At 40.6% G+C, this 26,423-nt stretch overlaps 2 protein-coding genes across 4 annotated transcripts; both read left to right on the top strand.

The window, feature by feature from the left end:
• Positions 1–202: 202 nt before the first annotated feature.
• On the top strand, positions 203–2,006 carry LOC115672539 (LOB domain-containing protein 25). Of its 2 annotated transcripts, none has more exons than XM_030594344.2 (2): positions 203–520; positions 1,233–2,006. In XM_030594344.2, exon 2 carries the CDS (start codon positions 1,233–1,235, stop codon positions 1,758–1,760), a length of 528 nt encoding a protein of 175 aa, XP_030450204.1. In that variant the 5' UTR covers positions 203–520; the 3' UTR covers positions 1,761–2,006. The 2 variants fall into 2 exon arrangements, with proteins under 2 accessions (XP_030450204.1, XP_030450205.1); XM_030594345.2 differs by having other exon boundaries at positions 209–520; positions 1,228–2,006.
• A 9,067-nt stretch (positions 2,007–11,073) lies between these two features.
• Positions 11,074–26,217, top strand: LOC115672636 (protein RST1). Of its 2 annotated transcripts, XM_030594503.2 has the most exons (25): positions 11,074–11,572; positions 11,704–11,988; positions 12,140–12,223; positions 12,696–12,972; positions 13,694–13,944; positions 14,307–14,490; positions 14,627–14,814; positions 14,911–15,011; positions 15,721–15,796; positions 16,225–16,356; positions 16,456–16,537; positions 17,006–17,078; positions 17,479–17,644; positions 17,768–17,898; positions 17,990–18,081; positions 18,296–18,384; positions 18,469–18,675; positions 18,783–18,860; positions 19,692–19,874; positions 20,894–21,781; positions 21,864–22,178; positions 23,170–23,829; positions 24,754–24,895; positions 24,999–25,117; positions 25,744–26,217. In XM_030594503.2, exons 1-25 carry the CDS (start codon positions 11,180–11,182, stop codon positions 26,122–26,124), a joined length of 5,577 nt encoding a protein of 1,858 aa, XP_030450363.2. In that variant the 5' UTR covers positions 11,074–11,179; the 3' UTR covers positions 26,125–26,217. The 2 variants fall into 2 exon arrangements, with proteins under 2 accessions (XP_030450363.2, XP_056169713.1); XM_056313738.1 differs by lacking the exon at positions 16,225–16,356.
• The last annotated feature ends 206 nt before the right edge of the window (positions 26,218–26,423 follow it).

Below are 26,423 nucleotides of genomic sequence, written 5' to 3' on the forward strand. Positions count from 1 at the left end.
TAATTAGGGTTTGAAAATTGAGATTTTCAGAATATTTAATAAGTGTTTCGAGCGTGCTAAATAACAAATACCGTTATTATTGTTATTGTTATTATTATTTTTAGTGCAGGGTCATAGTCATCACTTTCATGTATCAAACCCTCCTCCATTTATTGCCCAATGTGTTGTGTCTCTTTTCCTTTTTCACCCATCCTTTCACTGAGAAAAACAAAACAAACAATACCCTTTGTCTCTCTCCTCTCTCTCATCATTTTCTCGCTCATCTTTATATCACTGTTTTGCAGGGTCTCACCCTCTCTCTCTCGCAGACACTCTACTATATAGCTAGGGTTTTTGGAGATATATTCCTCGTTGAACTCTCACATCCCACACCCAAGTGACAGAACCAGGGAATTTCCATGGTTGAGAATATGGCCGTGTGGGTGTGACTGATCATTCGACCTTGGGCTACAAACAGTCATGTCTTGAAAGAGTTAAAGAGAATTCAGAGAGAGTGTCTGGAGGAAGAAAAGAAGAAAAGGTAAATATAGTACTGTTTGTTCACGTGTGTTCGCGAGAAGGAAGGCGAGTGTGTGTGTAGTATGTCTGGAAAGAAAAACCTCTCTGATATCCCAAATTCGTGTGGATCTTTGGCTTGTTCTTTTTGTTTCATAACAGTGCATGGCCATAGGCTCTGATGCAGGGTCTTGCCATAGGGAATATAGGCTCATCATCTGGAGAGAGAGAGAGAGAGAGAGAGAGAGAGAGAGAGCTTTGTGTTCAAGTTTATGCGCATGTTTCATGTAGTATCGCGTTCTTCGTAAACTTTGATTAAAGAGAGCTCTTGGCCTGCAAGACTAAAAGGGTCTAACCCTAGCTAGGATTGAGTTCAAGAAAGCGATCTTGGAGAGAAATATGTTGAGACACGAATCTGAACTAGGGGAGGATATATATGCTCTTTAGCAGCAACAAAATATAATTAACTTCATGCTGCAGCGAAAGTCCTATTGTATTTTTATATCATATCACTATGATTAGTTTCACAATAGATTAGTACTTGTCGAGCACTGACTGAACCAGCTAACTTTCTACTCGGACTATTGTTGTCCCGGGGAAAAGTTTCAATAAAAAAATCATATGTTGTGATATTCTGTTTTTTTTACTTTTTAATTCTTATGTATTATACCGATGATTTGTTCAATTGATGACATTAATCATATCCTTTGACTCCATTTTGTTTGCACACAGTTTAGATGGCTTCTTCGAGCTATTCCAATCCGCCATGTGCAGCCTGCAAGTTCCTCAGGCGGAAATGCCTGCCCGACTGTGTGTTCGCACCCTACTTCCCGCCCGAGGAGCCCCAGAAGTTTGCCAATGTCCACAAGATCTTCGGTGCGAGCAATGTGAGCAAGCTCCTCAACGAGGTCTCTCCCCATCAGAGGGAGGACGCCGTCAACTCTCTTGCCTATGAGGCTGAGGCCCGTATGAAGGACCCCGTGTATGGCTGTGTGGGGGCAATCTCGGTGCTCCAGCGACAGGTCATCAGGCTCCAGAAGGAGCTGGATGCAACCAATGCCGACCTGATGCGCCACGCGTGCAATGAGATGGCAAATAATAGCGCGTTCCAAGGGACTAATCCTGGCCACAATTATTCCGGATCACCGAGAGGGTCGTCTAAATTCAACGAGAACAATCCCGGGTACTATTACCCTTCCAATTATAATCCCTGGTCGGGTGGCCCTAGTGGAGATCATGATCAGGGGGGAGGAAGTGCTGTCTAAGATTATTGTGTGTGCAGTTTGGAGTCAGGACTGGGATATGTGTGTGGTTTTAGGGTTTCTGGAGTATAAGTACTTGTGGGTAGATATGGTCAAGCTCCCATGCATACATATGTGGTGTGTATATAATGGGACATGATACTCCTGGTGCGTCTGTATCGATCTGTTAGCGACTGTTCTTCTGCTGTTGTATATTGTGATGGATGATTGATTGCTATATAGTTGTGGCTATTGAATTGGCATTGGGCAGTTCTGTGCTGTTTGAGTTTCATTTCATGTCTGAGTTTACATACATATCCCATGTGGTTAGGTTGTGTTGCTTCTTTCCCATCTGATCCTTCTAATTGTTTGGCATCTTGATCATCCCGCTTCGTTAAAGAAAGCCATAGATGAATACAGATCAAAAGTTTGGCGACGGTTTGCCATTTCTTGACCACCTTAGAGGGAGCTTAATTTTATCCATCTTACTTGAATGGGTTTTGACATGGTGTTTTGGTGGTGGGCATTACGGTATCTGTTTAAAACGCTACTGCCTCGATGATAAAAATTATTCATACTACCATATTATGATGCATATTGAAATTACAATTATATTAAGATAATTATTATCACGGAATACTATGAAAGACTTGTGGCCTATAATTCACGATTTTACGTGACTTTTCCACTTCACTACTTTTGACATCTCTTGCTACACTGCCCAATTCATAGAGTAGGCATTTTAAGAGAAAATGACTGATTGATTGCCGAAATCACTTCTAGGGCATAAAGAGAGTTCTTTAGAGGGATTGCACAATCATTTCAAGAGAATGGGTTTAGCATTGTCATTTTCTCTTGGGTTTTTAGTAAGCCCTAAAAAAATTTGGATGACATTCATTAACTGATATTTGTTAGCAACGTAATGAGATATGCGTATAACACTAAATCCTTCATAACATATCATTTACTTTATTACTTTCAAGATTAATTGAATACTTCCCCTTTTCAAGAACTTGATCGTTTGAACAGTAAATACAGGTACCTCTATATACAAATCAATCCCGAAAGGATCATTTGTTTCCAATAACAAATAGATATTTGAGAACAATCTTAGCTAAACTACAGTCCGCGGTGGACATGGGGACAAGATTTGAAGTAAGGACTGAGAACGACCCGACACGGGCCGTTTCTTTCGGACCATCACACTTCTCATCCAACACATACAATATACTAGGGTTGAGCCCGTGTTATCCGCGGAACATAGCAAGAGTAGGCAGATCACACAACATAGAGCTCGCCGTAATCAAGAATCACCCGAATGACCGTAATCCCGGAACATTAGAATAGAACTTTAATTGATGTCCGGTTAAATTAATTAGGCGGACTTGTAGATTGTTTTGCCTAATCTACCAACCTGCGTGAACTTTTTCAAATTGTAGGTTTGACGACCATATCTTAATCAAAAGCAATGCATCCTTCTTGGAATGAGAACAATCAAAGCATGATTTTCTCCGAAGCTATATGAACAAAATGTGCAATCAATAACACATAAAGTTGCTTTGCATATATATAATATTTTTAGAGAGTTTGCTTTCTTGAATGAGATTGTAAGTCAATCATGCATTTTTTTTTCCAAGGACATCATATGCCGACAGCAAAAGAAATAGTTAGGAGAAAGGGAATGAACCAGAACCAGGGACTTCCATAATTCGAAGATGTTTTCTCCTTCCATTTTCGGGCTCACAAAAATAAAAAGATGTGCACGTCTTTGATGGGGTTTGACTAAACTTAATTGCCACGCCTCGAATCAAACATTCATGGCATGGAATGGCAAAGAATTTGAAATTTGGAAATTCAAATCTTAGGCCCGAACCGAAATGCTGACACTTTAATTCGAGTACTCCTTTTAAAAGCGTGATTTTTATGTGGTTCGAACATAGGTGAAGCACAAGTATGGTCAAGAGTATATTAACGAGATCTCGTGAACACACACATCACTTCCAAGTTAACTTTATGCAATGCCACCCAAATCATGGATGACTATCATTCAAATCACAGAGAAATGTGTTCATCTATGGCAGTCTTCAATAGGTGGTAGTAAATTAGCAAATGCATCCACTTTGGCATTGTTAACTTTCAGCATCATGTTAATAACTTTTTAAACTTGTTAATAAGTATGTGAGATATTTGGTATCGTTTAATTGTACTTAAAAGCCTGTAAACATAAAGCCCCGATGGACTAAGAAAATGTGCAAACCTTATCGACGAGACGAGCACGTCGAGAGGCTCAATCTCGATCGCGAGATTGCCCTTATGAATTACGTGAGATCCCATTATGAACACCATACTTTCTCAACTCGTAATCGGCTTTAAACCGCCCTTAGCTAGTAGAACGGGGCCTAGACGACATCAAGTCAATTGACTGAATCATCTTATGAACTTTTTCCTCTTTTTGGTCGTCAAAAAGGGTTTCATTTTCAATTCAAACCATCAAGACGAATTGTCAAAAGCCTAAAATCTGCTGCACTAATCTCTCTGTGGTAGACTGGAATCTGGGGGCCCTCCTTTGGAAGCTAACTCCAATCAATGGTCATTAAATCCGGATCAAAATCTCAAATGTCCAATCGGGTCCTCTCTTTTCCCGCAGGTCCTCTCTCGCGTGTGCGTGATCATGGTCGTCTGCTGGCCTTTTCCACTATTATGTCAAACAGCTTCCCTTGTGGTGTGAAACGAAGTGAACTTTCCTCGTTGTTGGAGCCTCTCTCTTTCTTTTTTGTCTTCGGTTTCGAGGCATTGTAAAGCGCTCGGGGGGTTAAAAAGTGATCCCGTATGTAGAAACTTGACTTCTCTGTCGGTTGAAAATTTGTTTACCGGGGCAGTTTTTGTTTCATGCCGTGATGCAGATCCGCAGCATGCATGGCAATTCTGTCATATCTTCTGAAAACACACACAGTTGAGCTGTACGTTTGATTGCCGAGGACAGCGGATTTGTAAAATAATTAGGTTTTTTGCCATCGTCGCCTTCAAAGGCGAGCAGAAAAACGGTTTGAACCGACGCACTAAACTGAACCCAACCGAACCGACATCAACAAATGGTTTGCAAACTGAACTAAACTACTGTTCGGGTATGTTTCAACTCGACTTTAATCCGACCAAGGCGGGCGACATATATTATCTATTGGCCTTTTCTTTCTCTCGCAGATGAGGATATATACAGACCTAATTCTGCACGAGACTTGAGATCATGAATAGGGAGAAATGTGACCCTCGCCTTGTCCCACCCCATTATGTATAAATGTACATAAGTAGATATGCGCCAAATATTGTTTGCGAAAAGGAATAGAAAGATAAGCTCCTTTTTTGGGAAACAATAAGTTCGGTTCTAGTCTCTCTGCACTTTGGGCAAACTTACCTTAGTCCACATACAAAAAGAAATCCATTTACAAATTCTCCACCAATTTCTCTTAATAACACGTGGTATCCATCTTTTGGCTGCATTAATCTTCACGGGCATTTGCAAACAGTCCCTTCCACGTAGGGGTGATTGGCTCCTGAGCGGTCCAGTTCCTAATTTCTAGGACCGGGAACCGGATTGGTACCCCTTGGAACCAGTCCGGTCCGGTTCCCGGATGGGCCAATGAAATTCTGTTTTTTTTTTTTTTTGAACAAGGAAAAGAAGGGAAGAAAATGAAAATAGACGGGCGAATCTCTAAGGAAATGGTCAAGTGATTCATGATGGACCCTTTAATCTTTCCATCTAGAAGACGAATTGGATAACGAGGCATGAATGAGACGCACGAAAACTATTGAGGCAAGCACTCAACAAAACCGCAAAAAAAAGAGAGTGAGAGTGAGAGTTGATGAGTTGCGAGACTGAGAACAACAAAAAAATTTGAAGACGAGATTAAAAAAAATTCGAAAATGGTGTACAAATAATAGCAAAGAAAATAGAGCATTTACGTCGATGAGACGCGAGATAGAGAGTGAGAGTCGAGCTACTAAAAGCAGAGCAAGAGACGGAGGCGAGAGTCAAGCATAAGAGTGAGACCGCGAGAAAGAGGTGGCAAGAGTCGAGCGAGAGAGTGAGACCGCGAGAGGGAGGCAAGTTGTGACAATAGAGCTAAAGGGAGGTGAGGTGAGCGACAGAGATTAGGATTTTGTTTAGATTTGAGAAAATGAGTGACTCAAGCTGCGTGCAAGAGAGTATTTGAGGCTTGAGAGTTTTTTATTTATTTAGTTTTTACAATAGTTGGTCCGGTCCGGGTGGGCGGTTTCCATGCATGGAACCGGAAACTGGACCGAAAATCAACGATTTCAAAATTAGAACCAGAAACCGGACCGCTGCCCCAGGAATTGCCCGAAACCGGTTGGTTCCCGGTTCGGTCGGTCCATTTTGCTCACCCCTACTTTCACGTGCATCCCGTAAAGCTTCGTCGTGGAGTGACGTGATCCCTGAAATAACTTTGAGTGGGAGACATTGAGATTCGAATTCAAGAGTTCGATTAGTGCATCCAAACCAGACGACTCGCCGCTCAATCGACTTTCTAGGGGTTTAAAAAAGTTTCGAGGTAACCTTACTCCTCGTGCTCTCGAGGGAGTCAAATGCAAACGGGGACCCGTCAGCGAGGGTCGAATGGCAAACCGATCGCGAGAGCATGGATCAAAACGAAAAAGATTAACCAAGTGAAGGGGCAAAAGGTGTTGGCACTTTTCCCTTTTCTCTGCCACCCCCTCCTCCCTTCATCCTCCTCCTCCTCTTCCTATCCTCTCCTTTCCCCTTTCTGAAACGAAGAGCGATGCCAAGTTAGGGAGATTTCAATTCCCATGACATCACCAGATTCTGTTTGTCCCTCTGTCTTTGTCGTGCAACAAAGCGGAAAAGCCCCAACCCCAAGAACGGATGATCACCGAAGGGCGTGAACAGTCCGCACGAAGCGTCGCCATCCCAACATAGTGAAAAAGGCAAAAGGAAACTCTCCCCCCCACGAGTCGCTGCCGAGCCCCGCCGGACCCCCCCCCGTTATCCACTTCCGCGGGCCACCACGAACCGCCCAAGGGATCGAGCGGCCCCGCCCGATATGTAGCCCGAGACAGCTTCGGTCTAAAAGCTCTGCACTTTTTCAATCTTTTTGAACATGACTGATTGAGCGGACGTTTGATGATCAAGGCCCCAATCAATGCCAAACGGGAGAAACGGAGAGAAAGTTATATTCCGTTGCCGCGGTTGGGTAGCCCCGACACGACGCGAACCGACCGACCGATCGCCTCGTTCGCCGCGATACGACACCCATCTCGGTCGATTTTAGCATTCGAATCCCGGGTTCTGCTAACATAACAATTTTTGAGCCACCGTTAGAGTAACAACTTAAGGGAATTGACCGCAACAGTGTATAATTATTTGTTATCTATCTTTTTGTGATTCGGAACATGTTGTTAATCTCACGGTAGATTAAGCAGTATCACTTAGTCATTTCTCGATCCCGAAAGCTCTTGCATGTCGTTGACTTGCTTCTTCACGCGTCGCTGTCGCGCGGCGCGGAAAGCAGCGCGCCGTGTAAACGGGGGCGTGGAAATTTCCCCTGTTAGTTATCAGTTAAATATGGTGGAAAAGCGTACGAAAGAGGTCGAGAGAGCCTGGCTTGTGGGCGACATGCATTGTCAAGAAAGCAACGTGGGAATTGTTCTTTGTGGACTTTCCTCCATCCATCCATCCCACCATGGCGTCGGATCGATACAGAGAACACGGGAACTTGCGGAGAGTTCGCCCTTTACGTGGAAAAGGACCAGCATTGACTATACTCTGAGAAGTCTTTCCCCATGTGATCGACTCGATAACTATGGGGCGATCTTCGCTGCGGTTTCGTGGTTGGGAAAGACAAGTCAGGGGGCTCGTGCTTAGACATAGGCTAGTAGGACAATTAATCGTCCAACGTAGGGAATGCGTAGCTGATGTCTGATTTCCCGTTCCGAGAAGATCATCACGAGCGAGTTTTAAGTCCTAATTTGAGCACTCTCGATACATTTAGTTGGTCCTATATCGATTGAAAAGCCGTTGAATCACGTGCCACTGTATATTAGTCGGTCCATCCCTTGTTAATTACCCGATGCTTGATTGCCCGTCACTAAGGCGCTTGCACGTGCGTGTTAGCGTGTCTCCACTCTTACGCATGAGCCTTGCGTGTTAGGCCATTCTTAATTAGGTATCTTTCTGTATCGATATATCTCGTTAATATATCATGTGCGATACCTTCATCGCTAAGTTGGATGGAAAGGGATCGTGTAAAGCTATACGCGGGTACTCAAAAGTCAAAACCAACCTCCATAGTCACTACTAGAATACTTTCTTTCACAGGTTTTGTCGTTTGAAATGGGTTTGGTAGTTACAAACCGCGTATGGAAAAAAAAATCCACACCCTGGTGGCTGTGTGATCATTGAATAGATTAGCTCTTTAGGCTACGTTTGATAGACATGATAAAATTCAGGATATGATATCCAGTATTTGGTTCATCCTCAAGACAGGATAAAGGGCGCGTTTGGAAACTGTTTTGCCAAGGGACTTTGGGCTCTAAATTCTCTTGGGCAAATACAAATATCGTTTGACGAATTTTTTGGAAAGTTATGAAAAGATTCAATTGCATTTCTTAAAGCCTTTGATCCAAGGCAGGTTCGAAAGTGCTTTGAGCATTTCTTGAATGCAAGTACATTTTTTTTCTTTCGACTTTACCTTTGCTCAACTTTCATAATTCCAGAAATCTCCCTACTCACGCAATGTCATGAGCGAGGGTTCAGGCTGCCAGTGGGCCACCAGCGATGCCAATATTTAGCGCCGGGCTGCCTCGCTTGAGGTCGCGCATCCCAGGCGATGGTTGCCTAAGGTCGCGTGACCTTAGGCTCAGTTGGCTAGAAGACAACTAGGCTCTTCGGTGGCTGAGTTCTTTGAGAATTTAAAAAAAAAAAAATGGCAAAAGTCATTTAGAACGTAGTTTTTTCCAAACGGTATTTTAGTCAAAGTTGCTTTCCGACATGTTTTTAAAATATACTTTACCAAACACTATTTGCATTTTGGAAAAAGCTCTTTCACCTAAAGTCCTTTGCATTTTCCCAAAAGCTATTCCCCCAAATATTTCCAAACGCACCCAAAGTCAGATATACGGGGATATAACGCAGATAAAAATATTCGACAAGGGAGACGATATAAAGATGGATAAGATTTCTTATATCTATAGTATAAAAACTATATTTCTCGAATAACAAACTTCTTAAATTAATAAAATTGGAATAATAATTAAATATAAATAATATTTGAATTCTAATATAAATTTCAAAATAAAAAAGTGACATTTTTTCATTTTTATTTATAAAAATGAATTTCTTTCTAACCTATATTCTATATTTAATATATATTTGGTATTTATATTTATTGCATATTTTAGGTATTTTAGTATATTAGGCATATTAGTATAGTTTATTATTTAATGAAATTTTATTAAGGAATGATGGAAGATAATAAATAAGAAATAAAAAAGGGAAAATTAATAAAAAAAATAAGTAATCATAAGATGAAGTAAATTTTATTGCATATTTTTGGAATTGTGAAAGTGAATGATCATGCCTTCTCTCTCGCTAGAGTTGGCATTCGTTGGCTAATCTACCTCATCAATAGTGCTCTAACCTATTTACATTTCTTATCATAGTTAAACCTCTGGCTCTAAAATGCCGTAATAAGCTTCTTTGCTGTTTAAGATTAGATCGTACGATAGCCGTGTTGATGGAGGTTATCTCCATTTGTGCATTCGCGATTTCTTTAGCAATGGATCGTGAGAGATTCTTATCATTTCATTTGTTCATTTGTAGGTTCATTCACATCGATATGCTGTTCATACCAAACATGAAATTTACATGATAAGATATGAAAATATCTGACTTTATTATCGCGATTTACCAAACAGTTGACTGGGTATGGTAAAATCCCTGAATTTCCAATCCTATCCTATCCTATCCTATTCTGGCTAAAAATCCAGATGATCAAATATAACCTTAGTCGATCGGGAGAGAAGGGGGAAGTGCCGGCTGAAGGGGAAGACTCAAACGAGCGGTGGTTTGTAACGGGCTTATGCAATCAGGGAGGCAACTTTGCAATCAATCATACATCGGATGAGCGGGGCGGGAGTGTCGATGAGCAATTATCGCCGAAGGAGTTCGAATGCTCTAAATGGTCGGACATGAACCATCAAAGCTAGCATGCCACCGATGAGGCGATCATGTGATAGGACAGTATTGACCGGAGATAGACTTTGGACGGTAACTTTAATGGTTTTTGAGCGCGTGCCTTGCGTCCTATCAAAGCATCAAAGGTGCATTATGATCGTGATCGAGAAATTTGTGCACCAAGTCTTTTTCCCAAGAAATGGACGTCGCTTAGCTTGATATAGTATCAAAGCAGTGCTTTAGCGATGCCCTCTGAAATTAAAGCCAGCTTTTTTTTCCAACATAGGAGAAGCTAAGACAGCTACCTGGCAACCTATACAAGACCAGCTATTGCGTCTAGATTCTGTTTTCGAACGAGGAACACGGAAATTTCGACATGGGACAACGGCTGTCTCGTAAAATTTAATCGAGTCGTTCGTCGGGGAGCCGAATTTGATTTGGTTTTTTGGAGTTACGATTAACAAATCGAAGAAAAATCTGTTCCGACAGCTCGATGCGTTTTTGAAAAAAGCGACGTCCTTCACTCTTTTTTCCGGAAAGAAACGATCCGGATATCTTGTCGGAATCTGTCACGCATCAAAGGATAAGTCCGGTTATTGAATTGAGGAGCATGAATGGTTTTGTGGCGAGAGAGAACGAAACTGGTCGGGATCGAATTATTATTGGCATTTTTTTTTTGTTATTACCGCAGCTACGTCGCGAAACCGAATTTGGAAAATGGACGCGGGACATACTCGTTTCCCTCTCGTATTCTCCTATGTTTTTTCCTACTCCTTTCGTCTCCGGTATACTCTAATTTGCTTTTTTTTTTGTTAAATATTAGGTCATAACATAGTTAATAATATTAGTTATTGAGCTTAATGAGCTCTTACTATGCTTCATCTCGACCAAAATGGGAATGCGAAATAATCAAGTTTTATTCCATTTCATCCTGGGGAGAAATGCCAGGCCTAGACCGAACCGATTCGGTTCTTTCTGGGCCGATCTCTACTGGATCCAGGCCCAGGCCCAGGCCCGCTACGTTCTGGGCGGGCCGAGCTCCGGACGCGGGGCCCGTTCAAGAGCGGCGAGGAACCCGGTCGAACCGGTTTATCGGGCCGGTTTATCAACTCAAAACTGACCCGCGCTCCGTCATTTCGCCGCGCTCCGCCGTCCGGCGACCACCGATGATGGCTCTCTGTTCATAACGCTCGAACGCCACCATCCCTCTACAGTCCACACTGCGCTCGCGGCGATGGAGTCGTACGCTCCGCTTCTGGAGAAGCTCCGGCTCCCGCAGCCTTCTCTCCAGAGGCTCGCCGTCATCTCCGTCTTCTCGAAGCTCCGATCCGCTCCCAGCCGCCTCGACTCCGACTCCGGGCCCGGGCGCGAGGCCGTCACGCAATGCCTCTGCTCGGCTTCGTCCGCGGTCGTCGACCAATCCGTGCGCGAGCTGTGCCGGCTCGTCGCCGACTCGAGAATGGACCTCCCCCGCGGGCTGCTGGAGCTCCAGTCCGCCCTCGAAGGATCGGAGCCGAGGTTCGTCGGTCTCTTCGTGAGAGGGATCGGGCTCCTGGTCCGACTAGGATTTCGGAGGAGCGGCGGCTCGTGGCGGTTCGCCTCGACGGAGGCTCATCCTTTCGTCAAGGTGCGAGAAACAAGTCAGCTTTTGTTTTGGACTGGAGTTGTGTGGTCCGAGAGTGACTTTACCGTTGGTCCGAATTCTCATTTTACTGAGGATTTTTTTGCGTCTTGATGCAACGCGAATCATGATGACAGGTTCTTTTGTACCGAGCTGAGGCCCGAGATGAACTCGTGCGACAGGTGTTGTCGTTTGCGGTGCAGAGCAAGCAAATTGGCATGGAGGAAGTGTGTGAATTCTTGAGACCGCTTCTGGACTATTCGATTTTGAGAGTACCGTTTTCGGACTCCTCATCGGCTTTGTTCGCGAGGCATCTGTTGACATCGATGGCATCGCTTTGTTGCTCATTGCCTGATGATGGAATCCCTATACTCAAGCTTTTGATTCGATGTATGAAGTATTTCCCACACAAGAATGGTGATGTGAGTGTTTATATTCGGGAGAAAGTGGACTTATTTTGATTCATTTGCATCCATTATACTGTTGACCCCCCTTCGCTCTATCTCTATCTCACACACACACAATTTGCCCGAATGCAGACAATTAGTTTATTAACTAGCAGAATATCTTCAGGATTTCGGGAGCTTAATGGATTTTGCTGGGCACATGGTGGATGCATTTATAGTTGTTTTGAGGCATTTTGTTGCAGCGCAAATGGTATGTCAGGGCCTCAGTTAACCTTGATTTTCCAATCCTCTCTCATTGAGCTGTATAGTTCCTTAATCAGTAAATGTAATTATGAGGCAAATCCCAGGTTAATATACCTCTTCTCCTTTGATTTCGCATCGTCTTATATTTTTGGCGATAGTATGATGGCAACTTTCATTTTACCGTTGAGACCTCCCTGTGTCGAATATATAGACTAGCCATTCCGAATTGTTCACTTGCTAATCATTCGTTCTCTTCCATAATCAGGACAAACACAAAAATACTCCTGTGTCCTGTCTTGCGTTAACAAAATTTGGATTGTTTAGTAACTTTGCGAGCATGATTGTGGATGATTTCAAAGCTTTTTAGGGCTTAAGTTGATATTTGAAACATGGGGTACCGTTCAGTAAAAACTTAATTGGGTTGTCTCCCTGAAACTCACCTACTCATTGCTAATTCTGTCCTTTCTTTTGCTCAACAGCTGGTTTCCGAAATTCAACTTTGTGGAGTGCAGCTTTTGGAGACTGTTCTTCAGTTAAGCATCCATCCTCTCAAGCACTCTAGATGGAGTGAGCCCGCTGTTGAATTGACAAAGCGCTTATTGCTTGTCCAGAAAGATCTTGGTCTGAGATGCACGCATGAACTAACGTCAATCAGTTTGTCCTTGTTCACTGTTCTAGTTCAATCAGAACTTGAACACGAACAAATTTCAGTACTGAAAGTCATCCTCCGTCTTTTGAAGTGGAAAACTGATTCAGGTAGCAAGCTTTATCATGTCTACCATCGTATGTTGTCCTTGATAGAAGGATTTCAGGATTGTGCTTGGGTGGTCTATACATTAGCGTTGACTACTGAAAATGTCATGTTATTTACTGTATTTATCAGATTCGTGCCCTTTACCTCGGATGACTTGAAATTAACTTCAGGACGACGGTCGTCAATTCTCTAGGCCGGCATTTTTGGGTACTTATATTGGCTTGAGAAAAATCCTCTTTCAAGTAGTGGTCATTTTGGGGTTGGGATTGTCAGAAAAAGGAGCTAGGATAGCAATCAATAATGTTTTGAAAATGTTGAGTTAAGAACTGAGACTGAACAGCTGATATTTTTCAGAATTCCGTGTTCTATTGTGCTTGATATATTGACAATATACACTGGATATCAATTTTCACTCTCTGTTGAATATATCTAATGGGTTTGCGAACTCATTCTATGCTTCGGAAGAGGAATACATGGGCAGTGCTAAACAGTAAAAGGTGGATGCTATTTACTGTTCTTAGACTTAAGCGAAAGAAATGGTGATTATTCGCTTTCTGGATATTTTTTTCCTGTTTATGAGGTTACTTTTTGTGTTAGAGACCTCAAATTTTTTCTCTCTTGTTTTTGGCCAACTTTGGTTGTTACATTTGAATAAATAACTTAATCATGCATGTAGTTCGCTCCATCATGTCTTTCTTACTTTGCTGTCTATTTGTGTTAAAGGATATGTGGATGGTAACTCTGGATGTGCTGCCAATGAAGAGCTCTTATTCATATTTCCAGCTATCAGTCTCATGTCATCACCTTCTAATTCCATCAAAGAAGCAGCAGGTGAATTGATTGTCATATTGCAAAAAACGATAGAGAAACCACTGATAGTACTGAAGAATGACATTCCCATTAAAGAGCAATTTCAATCAGTCAGCATACCCGGAAAAATAATGTTTAGGCTCTTGCAGCAACTATGGTCACAGGTTTCCTCTTTTCTTCTCGAACCCATGGTTCTTTTTCTTTTGTTTATGTTTAAACTCATAACATATCTTTTCAACTTTTCTATGTTAAACAATAGAAAATTCGAAGAAAGAATTTTAGATGCTGGTATTTTATGTGATGGTTTAGCTGGAATCACGAGGCTAAATAGATTCACAGTTCATGCCAGAGTGAAGGTTCATCATTCCCTTAAAATTTTGTATCATTGGGTTGATGCATCTTTTTCTGTGCTTGCGATTTCTCATGCATGATAAGGAATAGGTGGATAGTTTGTTAGCACATAGGAAGACAATTTTCGTTCCTACAGTTGACAAGTGCCATATGTTGTTCTCCTTTCTCATTTCAGGATCCATCCTCATCATCAAAATTCTTTATTGAGACTTTTGCTTCCTCTGGGACAATTGAATCTGAAGGAGCACCTCATGTTAGAAGACCTTGGGCATCTAAATTGATAGAACTCTCTTTAATGATCGCTGAGCGTAAAAAACGTTCTCTACCTGTGACACAAGCTCAAGAAGTATTCATGACTGGTACTTGGTTACTTCTTTATAATTTTCCATAATCCGTAGAGTTTCTTATATCCATCATGTGGACTTGTTTGTTTTGCATAATTAAAGAACTTTATCATATATTTTCTCATTCATGATTTTTTGATTTTTTCTATAGAAATGCCAATGACAATCTGCACGGTGGCCAGTGTTTTGGTGACACATCAGTTGCTAGGGCCTGCTGCAGTTGATGTTTTGACTGCTATGGGTCTCGTGGTCCCTAAACTTGGAGTTCCGTTGTTGCTAGGTGTTCTTTTCTTCACTAATATATTTGCCAGAAAAGATGTTGGACGCGGTGATATGCTAGTGAGTTTGGGGACTACTTGTGATTAACTACAGCGGCCACTACAATGCGCACAAGTTAGCTATCATTTATGCTCTTGTTTTCTATCTTTTTTGCAGTTGAAAGTTTTGGGGATGCTTCCATCACTGGCTTCAAATTCCTCGATGATTCCTCTCGTCGTTCAGACTATCTTGCCCTTGCTTCACAATGACACAAATCCGTATGTAGTGAATATCCCTTCCTGTTACTCTTTTTGTACAATCATATTCCTTTGGGGTGTAACAAAGTAGAAAGGTAGTGTTTCCATGCTGGGTACCCTGTGGGAGATTAAATACTCCCATATGTTTATAACTGTACAAAGGTGCATGATTAAGCGAACTACATGGAGCACTCCATCTTTGTAGTCACGTTTCCATATAAAATCTCCATTACGTAAAAAATGTGACCATGCAAGAAAGGTTATAGTCTCCATTACTAGTACATACATGAAAATACAATGAAGATTGCAGTCTATTTTGTCATTTTTAATGGGAGACTTGTGCACGTTCATGCTTTATATTGGAATTCGGTGACTTTGGTCAGGAAACTGTGCAGGTGTTAGCTTTCCTGATGTAGACACTATAGTATTTCACTCCTTGGTACTGCTGCCTCATTATATTCTTTTGGTTTATAATAATCTCTCTCTTTCTCTCTCCCCCAGTAGGACCAACTGGTTCCAAGTGCTTTAAACTTAAATGAGTAGTTTGTCCTGATCTTTTCCAGTATTTGTGCGGGACCTTCCTACATGTGCATTTGATTGACATGTTCTTGAATTTGATTGGCGCTCTAGTCATATGCAAGAGTATCATCTCCAATTTGCAAGGTTTATATATTAACACGCGTTTCATCCTGCTTGCATGATAAGCTGTTCCCCTTTTAACTACATTCAGGGTTTTGTATTCGGCAGCAACCCGTTTGCTTTGCCAGACCTGGGCAACTAATGACCGTGCTTTTGGAAGTCTGCAAGTAAGAATATTTCCTCTCTGTTTTGGTTATTCTTCACATTTCATTGAATTGTTCTTTTCAATCTCGGTATATTTCCTGTTAAAATGTAAGCAAAGGTAATCAAAAAATGAGCAGAGCAATTTTCATGGAGTGGAACATGTAGCCATGTAACCTTTGCAATCCTTCTCAAAAGAAATAAATGTGGATTTGGTCCCTCCCTCTCCTAAACTTATTATTTGTAATTTGATCTCCCTGTCAAATTTCTCGTAATTTGGCTGGAAGTCGTCTGAGGAACATTTAATCCTCTTTTGAGAGTAGTTGGATTTGTCGGGATGTTAGCCTCTGGTATAAGATGTTATTTGCACAGATTAGGACTCTTTTGATCTGTTGTTATCTTTTGATAATTTTTCTTTGTTCTTTTCACTGCTATGTTCTTTTCACTGCCTTAGGGGATACTTCTTCCGAAAAACTTTGCCGAGTTCGGACATGAAAAAGTTGTCTGTTTAAGTATGGCTACTTCCATTCGAGACGTTTGCAGAAAAAATCCTGATAGGGGCGTGGACCTTATTCTGTCTGTTTCGGTATGGTTATATGAAGCTATTATTTGTTGCTTTTTACCCCTTTCTTTCTTCCTAATCTTAACTCTTTTCTCTAATTATTATGTGTTGACTGATCAACAGTTGTGCATTGAAATGCAAGATCCTCTCATTCAGGCGCTTGGTTTTCAAAGTCTTGCCCACCTTTGTGAAGCTGATGTAGTTGGTATAATCAATTTCTACATCAAATTATTTTTCTGTCTGCTACTATCCCTCCAGATTTTTCTAAATGAGCTTAGCAACGAAATGTGCATGCATGGAGTAATATCCTTGAGTACATCTGCTAAATGTGGTGATGTGAACTCATATATGTTTAAGATATGCCCATTGTACGCAAATAGTTGAGGGTTTGCAAGAATGCACATATTTACTCAATCTTACTTGCATGTCTTGCTTTATTGGGTTGCTACACTGAATTTAGTTGATAATTGAGATGACAGACATGGGACTAGACAGGAGTTCATATCTACTGAAAACTAGGTTGAATGTCTTTAAGGCAACCAGATTGGAAGTCAAGGTTTTTTTTTATTAGTACCTTCATATGTGATAATACTTTGAATCGCGCCTGGAAAGTTTACGTTCCTTGGCAAGACTATCTGAAGTACATCCAATTTCTTATGCCCAATCTTTCCAGATTTCTACACGGCATGGGACGTCATTGGAAAGCACATGCTAGATTACTCCAAAGACCCAAATCTAGCGCACAGGTAAAAGTGCCTTGAGCTCTTGATGTTGGTATATATACATGATCTGCAACTTTGTGAGGATGGAATGGAGAAGTACCTTAGACAAGCTAGGGCAGGAAATATTTTTCCTAAGATTAACATAATTGCTGCATTTTTTCCTCAGTTTGGAAAGGATTGCATGGACTTTTTCCCCCTGAAAAAAAACATTTGTGACCGTGTACTATAGAACAATTTGTGTAATGTTCTTCATTGTGCTCCTGTTATCTTCTTATTGGACAAGATAGTTGCTTACGCATCATATTGGCTTTATAAAATTCCATTAGTTGCTTAATCAAACAACCATTTGTGTGATTGAGTTTCATAAAACAGTTCTATGGACAATCTTTTCTAATCTATACCATAATGTGCTGTGAATTTGTAGTTTATGCCTTCTCCTAAGATGGGGTGCAATGGACGCGCAAGCTTACCCTGAAGCGTCAGAGCATGTCTTGCAAATTTTGTGGGACATAGCCACCTCAACACGTGGTAATGGATTTAAGTGGTCAAAGGCTAGGGCCTCAGCTTTTGCTGCCTTAAGCCAGTATGAGGTTGGTTTTTCCTTCAACTGAGGAACTGCGGAGGATCTTTTTAATTTTGATATATCATTTATTTGGTAAGTCGAGATGCTATTTCTGGTTACATCTCTTCCGAAACTCTTTATTGTTCTCCAGGTACCGGATATTGAAAAAACCATTCCAGAGTTAAGGGAAAGAAGCACATCTTTGCTCTTTTCAGAAACAAATGACGAAATACTTGGTTCTATGGAACGGTTTCAAGTCAAGATGATCACATACGAACACGTGTATGAAAAATAATTTACAGTTTGTTTCCTTATTTATTTGTTGGTAAGTGGCAATGTCACTTCGTTAATTAATCTTATTTACATAATGTAGGAATCGTCGGAGATTCGTAAAGGAGAAAAAGGTTGTCACAAATAAGATTGAAAAGCTGCTTGATGTACTGCCTCAGGTTATATTCTCTTCAGGTATCATTGGTCGGGAGCATTTAATTCATTCGAAAATAATTCTAGGTCTTTTTCTATATCAGATTGCCGTAATTTGTTGGTTTAAACCAACAATATTAGTTATCAGTCCTCTGGTGCTGTTACTTTTGTTGCTGGTCGATTTGATTTAACTCTTTTAATTGGTCTCTGTGTAATCTGCACATAAGCGATACTTGTATAAAAATTTCATTTTCAGGAAAAAGAAGTGCCAGAGAATGTCCTGGTGCAGCGCTGCTATGCCTTTCATTTACTCCAAAAGATTCAAAGAGTGAAGGAGCTTACACTGTAAGATAAGGACCATCATTAAGATTCTGATATCGAGCATAGACGGTGCATCTCATATACTTGCTTAACTTTGATGGAACTTAGGATGCACATGCTCTGCATGAGAACATGTTGGTGGAGATCGCCGCATCTCTTCAACTCTCAAGAAATACTTTCCTTGCACTTCTTTCGTTGCAATCGTGGAAATCCTTCATGCGACGGTGGATTAGGGCTAATATGTTGTCTCTTGATGCGAAAGTATCGTCCGTAGCTCTACATAAACCATCTAAAGCTGCTCATGATATCTTGAAGGTGCTCTTAGTTGTTTATTCTCTCCATGGTGGATTATGCTTTTGCAATTGACCCATAGATTTGTATGACTTTGGTAAACATCATATTCTGTCTTTCTTGACATGCAGAGCATGATGAGAATTGCTGAGGAGTCCATTCCTAGATCTGCCGAGAATATTGCACTGGCCCTCGGTGCACTCTGTGCAGTAAGACCTTTTTTTTTTTCTGAAATTATCTTGGACATGCTAATCCAGGATGTTTATCTTACTTGTTTATTTATTCTTTGGGAGGGGGAGTACAAGATAGTTCAAGAGTGTGGGTCTTTGAATTGTTGGTTAGTGAGAATGGGTATTCTCTTAGTGTCAATAAGTGAAAGTTGTCAGATGATTGGATCTGTTAATTGGAACCCAATCTCCATATAGAGTTTTGATCATTTGGAGTTTTCTTTGGTGGAGAGAACAAAAGATTGTTAAAGAAATATGAAGCTTCTGTTGCTACTTTGTCGTACTTATTCATTTAGCTTTAATTGATCTTGCTCTGGTATAGTTATTGTTTGCTAGGTCTCATGCGCTACCTCCTGCCATCAATAAACTTATTTTTGCAGTATGATTATTTTATCTGATTTTATTTTTCAAGATAAAATGTCATATCCAAAAATTTGTTTGTCGGAAAACTACTCTTTCCCCTGATAACACCTTAGTTTTCACATAATTTATCTGTTTGAAAAACTAAAACTTCATGAAGTTCATGGTTTTTGCAAATCCAAATTATTCATATTTGGACAAATCTGTCATTGAAAACAAAGAAGTGTTGTACGCATAGAAGTTCCATTTGACAATAACGATGAAGTCAAATAATTGCGGAACTGTATAATATAAGGGCAAGATAAGTCTACTTAAGCAAATAAGTCTACTTTAACTAACCTATTGTATTGGAGTTGATATCTATTATTTCATATGGCTTAGATTCAGCACAGTTTTATTCTTGCTATTGAACTCTTGACTGTTCTCACTATTTTCTGTTCTGGAAATGGTTAGGTGTTGCCTCAGTCTGCTCATACGGTTATATCGGCTGCGTCGAAGTTTCTTTTCAATTGGTTGTTCCAGTTCGAACATGAACATCGGCAGTGGTCTGCTGCAATTTCTCTTGGAGTGATCTCAAGCTGCCTACACGTCACAGATCACAAACAAAAATTTCAGAACATCTCAGGACTTATTGAGGTTTGCAGGCTTCCTGTTTGGTACTAGTGTTCTTTTCATAAATCAATAAGAGACGAAGACCATTTATTTAGGCACGTAAATTTATGTATAGACTGGTGTTAAAAACCTAATTGCGGTGGCTGGTTCAACTGGTTGGCCAGTTACTAGTTCATGGCCTGGTGCAGTTTGTACTGATAAAAACCCGGACTGAAAGGGTGTGATCCAGTTCAAACTTAGTTCTATGAAACTGTAGTATAATTCACGAATGAAATATTGTTCCTGGAACTTCTCTTGCCTAGAAAAGACTTCCCAATAGGCTAAACATTTTTTTTATTCACAATCAAAACTATATTATATATTATTGTCAATTTATACAGTTCAAAGTGAAAAAGAATATTTCATGCTCCATAAACTGTTTGATCTTAAGACCTGTGGCTACTGTAGAGCATCTTCAACAACTGGACGAGCATTTTCATATTTTGTCAGTTCCAGAAGAAATGACTTTGCAGAGGCGGACAATTGCTATTATCTAGCTGTGACTTTCGAAAGACTAGTGTGGATTAAAGTAGTAAAACTGTAACGAGTACCATATTTTTGTAGATCTGATCAAAACTGTCATCATTTAGCTCATCAGCTATTAAATGGATCTCTAGCAAAGCCAACCAGTCAATCATATGTTTGAATTTTTCAATGGCACAAAACGACTCTTTTTGTTGTGCGACATGGTCAGAGGGGAGTAATAATTTTGATAGGGAGAAAACTTCATTTTTATTTGTTAAAAATGCCGATGGTTCAAAACTTTCAAATCCTAGAGTGGGAAACATTTTGTAATGTACCTGCTATGATCTGTGGTATAGTTTCTTTGGTTTGCACTTGAGTTCCCACTTTGCATAGTGGGTGCTTTCTATAAATTTGAGGTCTGTCCCCGCGTTGCCCATGATGATTGTGTTTTCTTAGTGCCGATTGAAGAATAATAATGGGACAAGTTTAGGTTTTCTTGCTGATAATCGTGTTTTCTTACTGATCGTGTGTGCCTATAGGTTTTGTCTAGCAGCAAAAGCACCTTTGTGAAAGGAGCCTGTGGAATTGGCTTGGGTTTTTCATGCCAGGATCTTTTAACTAGGACTGAAGCTGCTGATAATCCTGACAGAGATTCCTACAAGATGGGTGAAGTTGAATTAATAGGGAACATTATGAAGTCTTTATCTCTCACGATATTGGAACTTACAAAATCATCATCCCAGATTCTTCGAAGTCTCTGTGAACGTTTCTCCAATGACATGCGTGAGAATGGCAGATATAAGAATCCTGATCTCTTGAATGAGGACAGTGATCTCGTGGAGGAAGACACCTGGGGTCTTGCTGGACTTGTTCTTGGTTTGGGAAGCTCTATTACTGCAGTTTACCGAACTGGGGAAATTGATGTGACACTAAAGATAAAGGACTTGATAATTTCATGGATTCCACACGCGAAGCCATTTGTTTGGAGCCCTGACTCCTGTGATGAAGGATCTGAGATGCTTTTATCTGTTGGATCTTGTCTTGCACTTCCCCTGGTTGTGGCTTTCTGCCAGAGAGTAGAATTGATGGATGTTGGTGAACTGAATCATCTGATAAATGGCTATAGAGATCTTATATCTGAATTATTGTTGGTTAAAAAGTCAGGTGCATTCCACCAGAGCTTGTTGATGGCATCATGTGCTGGAGCAGGGAGTCTCCTTGCCTGTGTTCTGAAGGAAGGTATAGACTCTATCGAAGTTGGATGTCTGAAAGAGTTGCTGGATTTGTTGAGGAGATGTTATTCCAAACCTCAGCCTCCCTCCACTTGTCTGGGAGGGATGCTTGGAATTGTTAATCCTTTGGGTGCAGAAGCCGGGTTGGTTCTCATTCATCCTTTATCCTCCAATGACAGTCGTTACAGGCTGAAGGTGATTGAGGATTTTCCCTCGACTAGCCGTTTAACCATTTTTCTTGGTCTTTGTTTCTCATGGTGAAATGTGCTCTTGGCAGGAATCTTCTCATCTAATCCGCGCGCTTCTTTCAAGTCCTGTCTGTGAGCCTTTGTTAACATCATCAATGCAAGAGATGTTTCTTGCTGCTCAACATTCTGATGATAATCAGCTGCAACAATACTCTGCCTGGGCACTTTCTTTTCTTCGACATAGTCTGTGGTCCAAGGAAGTAAAGTTGGATGATCACGCTCACATTGATACCACTGTCCCAGAAGTTGTTGCTCAAAGTTTCTCCAATGACAGTGTAGTCATGAAACTGTGCTTGTGGTTAACGAATGTGAACTCTTCAAAGATGAATAAGCCAACTACTGAGGTGATGAGCTCCATATATTGTTCTTTTTTCCGAATTCTTCAAGTCTAATGTTTCTGTCACGATATATCTGATGAAGGACTCACTCTAGAGCTTTAGTCAGAAGTGGTTGTCATGGACTCATGACAGCAACTTAGATTTTGCTTTCTGAAGTGTTTGATTTTCTCTTTTTGGTGTACTCCTGTTGCCGAGACTCTAAATTATTGAATAGAATTAAATGAAGACATGTCCATGATATGGTTCGAGATGATCTACAACCTTGTGAATGCAGTGGTGAGCATCTAAAAATTGCACCAAGGGTTAGGTCATTTCCTTATGAATTTGTATTTTACGCGTAGGGTGTATTTATTTCATGGAAAATGAATGATTTGAAAAACATTTTCCGAAAAATGATCGCTTCAATCGCTTACAAAAATAAGTAAATGAAATATATTTTTATTGTCCTCGAAAATGTTTAAATATAAATTTCTGTCGATAATGATAACATTATCCATTGACTAATTATTTCAAGCAATACAAGCGATCATTTATAGGAAGATATTTTCCAAATCATTCATTTTTCGTGAAACAAACGGAGCGGTAATTGTAATAAATTTGCTCCTTATCACAATTCTGAGAAATGTTGCCTGCGCTGTGTTACTCATTGAATAAGAAAGAAGCTGCATGTCACTTGATGCACGGGCTGTTCGTGTGTCCTCTGTCTTGTTCTTTGGAACAGATGATTTGCTGTGGCGTGTTTGCATGGTAGGTCAAGTTCTTAGTTTGTGAGCATCCAGGATTATCTTTTGATTACAGCGTCTCCACGATTGAATTATCAATAACAAAACAATGTACTGAGAATTTCATGGGGTGATCCTTTTAAGTACCTTGCCTTTATTTCTCTTCCAATTGAATCTTGATTTCATTACTTAGGGTGAATTATTTCATCATTTATGTGTCTTTTGTTATGGTTCCATATGTTAGCAAATTTACTATCTCGCTTTCTCTACTTCAGACAGGGAACACACCAGACGTGAGAACAATTAGAACTGTGCTGAAGTGCCTTTCACGAGCTCAGAGATTGCCGAATTTTGACTGGAAAGCAATTGTTAGACGTCTTATGAGATACGAGGTGGAAATTGGCAACTCGTTGCCATCTGATTTGGCTCCTCAGAAAGGCATCTTGAGGGAGGAATGCTTAAATTTTTCGTTAGCTCACGCATCCCGTTTTGATCAATTGCTGGAATTCCTTGATGAGCTCTCCGACCTCTCGAGGTTCAGGACACTTGAACCAAATCTACAGTGTTGCCTGCTCTTTCGTCTGGCCGATCTTGTAAAAGCTTTCTCTTCATCCAGGCGCGAGAAATTACTCTCTGATATAGCTGATTTCTTGCTTTCACTTGCCTCGAACCAAGTTTACAACCTTGATCAGATAATTTTGTTACGTATTTCTTGCTGGAAGGGCCTCCGTCAATGTTTAGACGAAGCTTTACTTGATTCTGAAGAGTATCTTTTAGGTATCGAAAGGTGCATGGTGGTGCTCTTCTCTTTATTGCCTTCATATCATCCTACAGGTATCACTGAGGCAGAGCATGTGAATTCCATTGAAGAATGGTCCGAGGCAGTTAGATGCTTTGAGAAGGCACCAAGGGATTGGCTTTTGAATTTTCTACAGGTGAGTGAACTTTCTGAGTCACTCCGTTACATTGATTCTTATGAAGAGGGTCGCCAAATATCTATGGAAGAATCTGTGAATACGAATAAAGAGCTGAATTAAAGTGTAAAGATCCATATCTTACCTTCTGATATATGTACCCCTAAATAAAGTATTCTCTCTGTCGTAAGTGAAAGGTTCTACACTATCTATCTTAATAGATTGCTGTATGAAATTTAACCTCATCAAAATTCTTCTATTCCCTTGACTCCACACTGGTGGAAATAGACGAGAGAATAATAGGCAAGGCATGCTCACCTTAGTATGGAATCATCCCTGAGTACCTAATCATGCTCATGGTTTGCCTCTGGCTAACATTTTGGTTTAATACAATGACTGTCCTCTGTAATTGCAAACACACTGGATTAATGCCATTTCCCTCTTTGGGGGTTTTCCTTCATAAAAGCATTCTACCAGGCTGCATTTCTAGTAAAAGATGTCAACCCTTGTGGCTTCTATTTTTGTTTGCCACAGGTGTTCGGCTTCTGTAAGAGTTATGTAGTAAGAATACAGATTGAACAAGCTACATCTACTCCTTTTCCTATAGATAGGATCCTCTTGCTGCGCCAATGAGGCACATGGCACAATAAAAAAATACTCTTCTCAACTTGCATTCATCTGCCTGATTCAAGAACTACCAGAACCCTATCTCTTGGAGAAGTTGCCTCTTGCTCCCACACAGCTTTTCCTTCTCAAAACCTTTGGGTTATTGGAGAACTTTTTAGGACAACCATATTACACATCTTCTATAGGTGTTTTTGTCCAGAACTTCTGATAAGGTCACTGGTATGAAAACGAAGTTTGGTTGCATGTAGCTTGTTTTCATGTTTCCTGCTGCTTCAGTGTTGACATCTCTAAGCTTTTGTGTCTCTACTCCTTTGACAGGTGGATTTGGATAAAGAAAATGGCCGGTTCTTTGATGTCCTAAAGAAAATTGAGGTGAAAGTGAGGTTAGTCGGGAGCAGTTCCATCCCATTGGCTGAGCTGGGAAGACTGAAGGCCTTTCTCTTTAACTGCAACTCAAATGGTCGGTGAAGTCATTTTAAATGTCAACCACCAATTTTAAAACTGTAAGAAAATAGAAGTGACTAGATTTGTTTGATGGATTTTTTTAATCATTTGACATGCAGACACATGGAATGTGCTCGTTGAAGTTGTAGCAACTTTACAACATGCTGAAGGAAGCATTAAAAGACAGTGGCTTGTTGATGTGGTGGAGATTAGCTGTGTCTCTAATTTTCCCTCTACGGTATGCAACTATTCCCCAAACTTTTTGAAGCAGTACTAAACGAAGTGGATAGAGAATTAACGATTGCTTCTTTTCACAAGTTGTACCTGTCTCAGTTTGCTTGAACTCATTCTTCTACATCAGGCCTGTCAATACCCAGCATGTTATAGTGATTTGCAATTTACAATGATGAATCAAAAATGATTTCCAAAGTATTTTATGTGTTGACTTTTAAGTTAGATTCAAACAGCAAAAGAATTCGGTCCTGCCCTTTTGTTCCCCCTTAACTCTCTTAGTCCCATTCTAATTATCGACTCAAGGCACTTTAGTAATGTGAACTGAAAGAGATGCTTTCTTGTACTTGGGATGTTCTACTGCATTGGGCTCAATAGTGATGCTAAAGTTTTTAGCTAACACACCACTAGCTCTTCGTTCTTACTTCTCAGGACAGGTTTGCCTCTGTCATGTTATAAGATGTTAAGTTTCCATTTTTTACTCCGGCTCTATTGCCTGGTGAGAAAATGGGTTTCTGACCAATGCGGCAAGACGGAGCAAATGGGATTCTCTTATCTGTTTATCTGTGTTGCTGCCGTAAAATTACTTTTTTGTTCATCATGCTTCTATGTAACATTCGTAATCTCTTGCAGCCAATGCAATTTATTGGCCTGCTCTCAGGCAGTTGCTGCAAATACATGCCTTTGTTGATCCTGGATCGCTTCAGTGTATTGAGTGATCTACCAGTTACTCTCTCTTCTCTTTTGAACGACCCCTCTTGGACAGTCATCGCGGAACATTTCACTGCGACTCTTTTGGCATCAACCGAGCGCATATACCATTGGGTTACACAGCCCTCCTGTGGTGAGGGTACGCTTACCTTGCAAGGTATTGATAAAAGCGAGAACAGCTTAGCTCCTTCCCTACTACAAGTGATGCATGATGCTTGTACATTGTTGAGAAACTACTTGCCTCTAGAGAAGCAGATCGCGCTTGCCAACATGGCAATCCATCGATATGTAGATTATGTGTAAATTAGTGTTTGTTTTATCATTGAGATGTACATATAGTATACTGATTCCTAGAGTTGTTTCAAAAGTCTGCAAGGGTTCCAGTTGAGATGGGAATTTACTTGCAGGACATCAGCATGACAGTTTTTCTTGAATCCTCACTCTTCTCATAAATTGGCTTGTTAACTCGCATCCTGGTTTTGTGCTTTCACATTTTACAAAATTTCGCTTTCTATGTTGTCTTTTTAGGGTTCTGTCCCAACATAATTGCATGACTATCTCGAGTTATCCTAAGAGTTATATGAGTCGAATCAGGAGACCGG

Source organism: Syzygium oleosum, unplaced genomic scaffold (genome assembly GCF_021117445.2).
Source record: "Syzygium oleosum isolate NSW1041296 unplaced genomic scaffold, Sole_v2.1 Sole_v2.08, whole genome shotgun sequence".
In the NCBI taxonomy this organism is placed as follows: Eukaryota; Viridiplantae; Streptophyta; class Magnoliopsida; order Myrtales; family Myrtaceae; genus Syzygium; species Syzygium oleosum.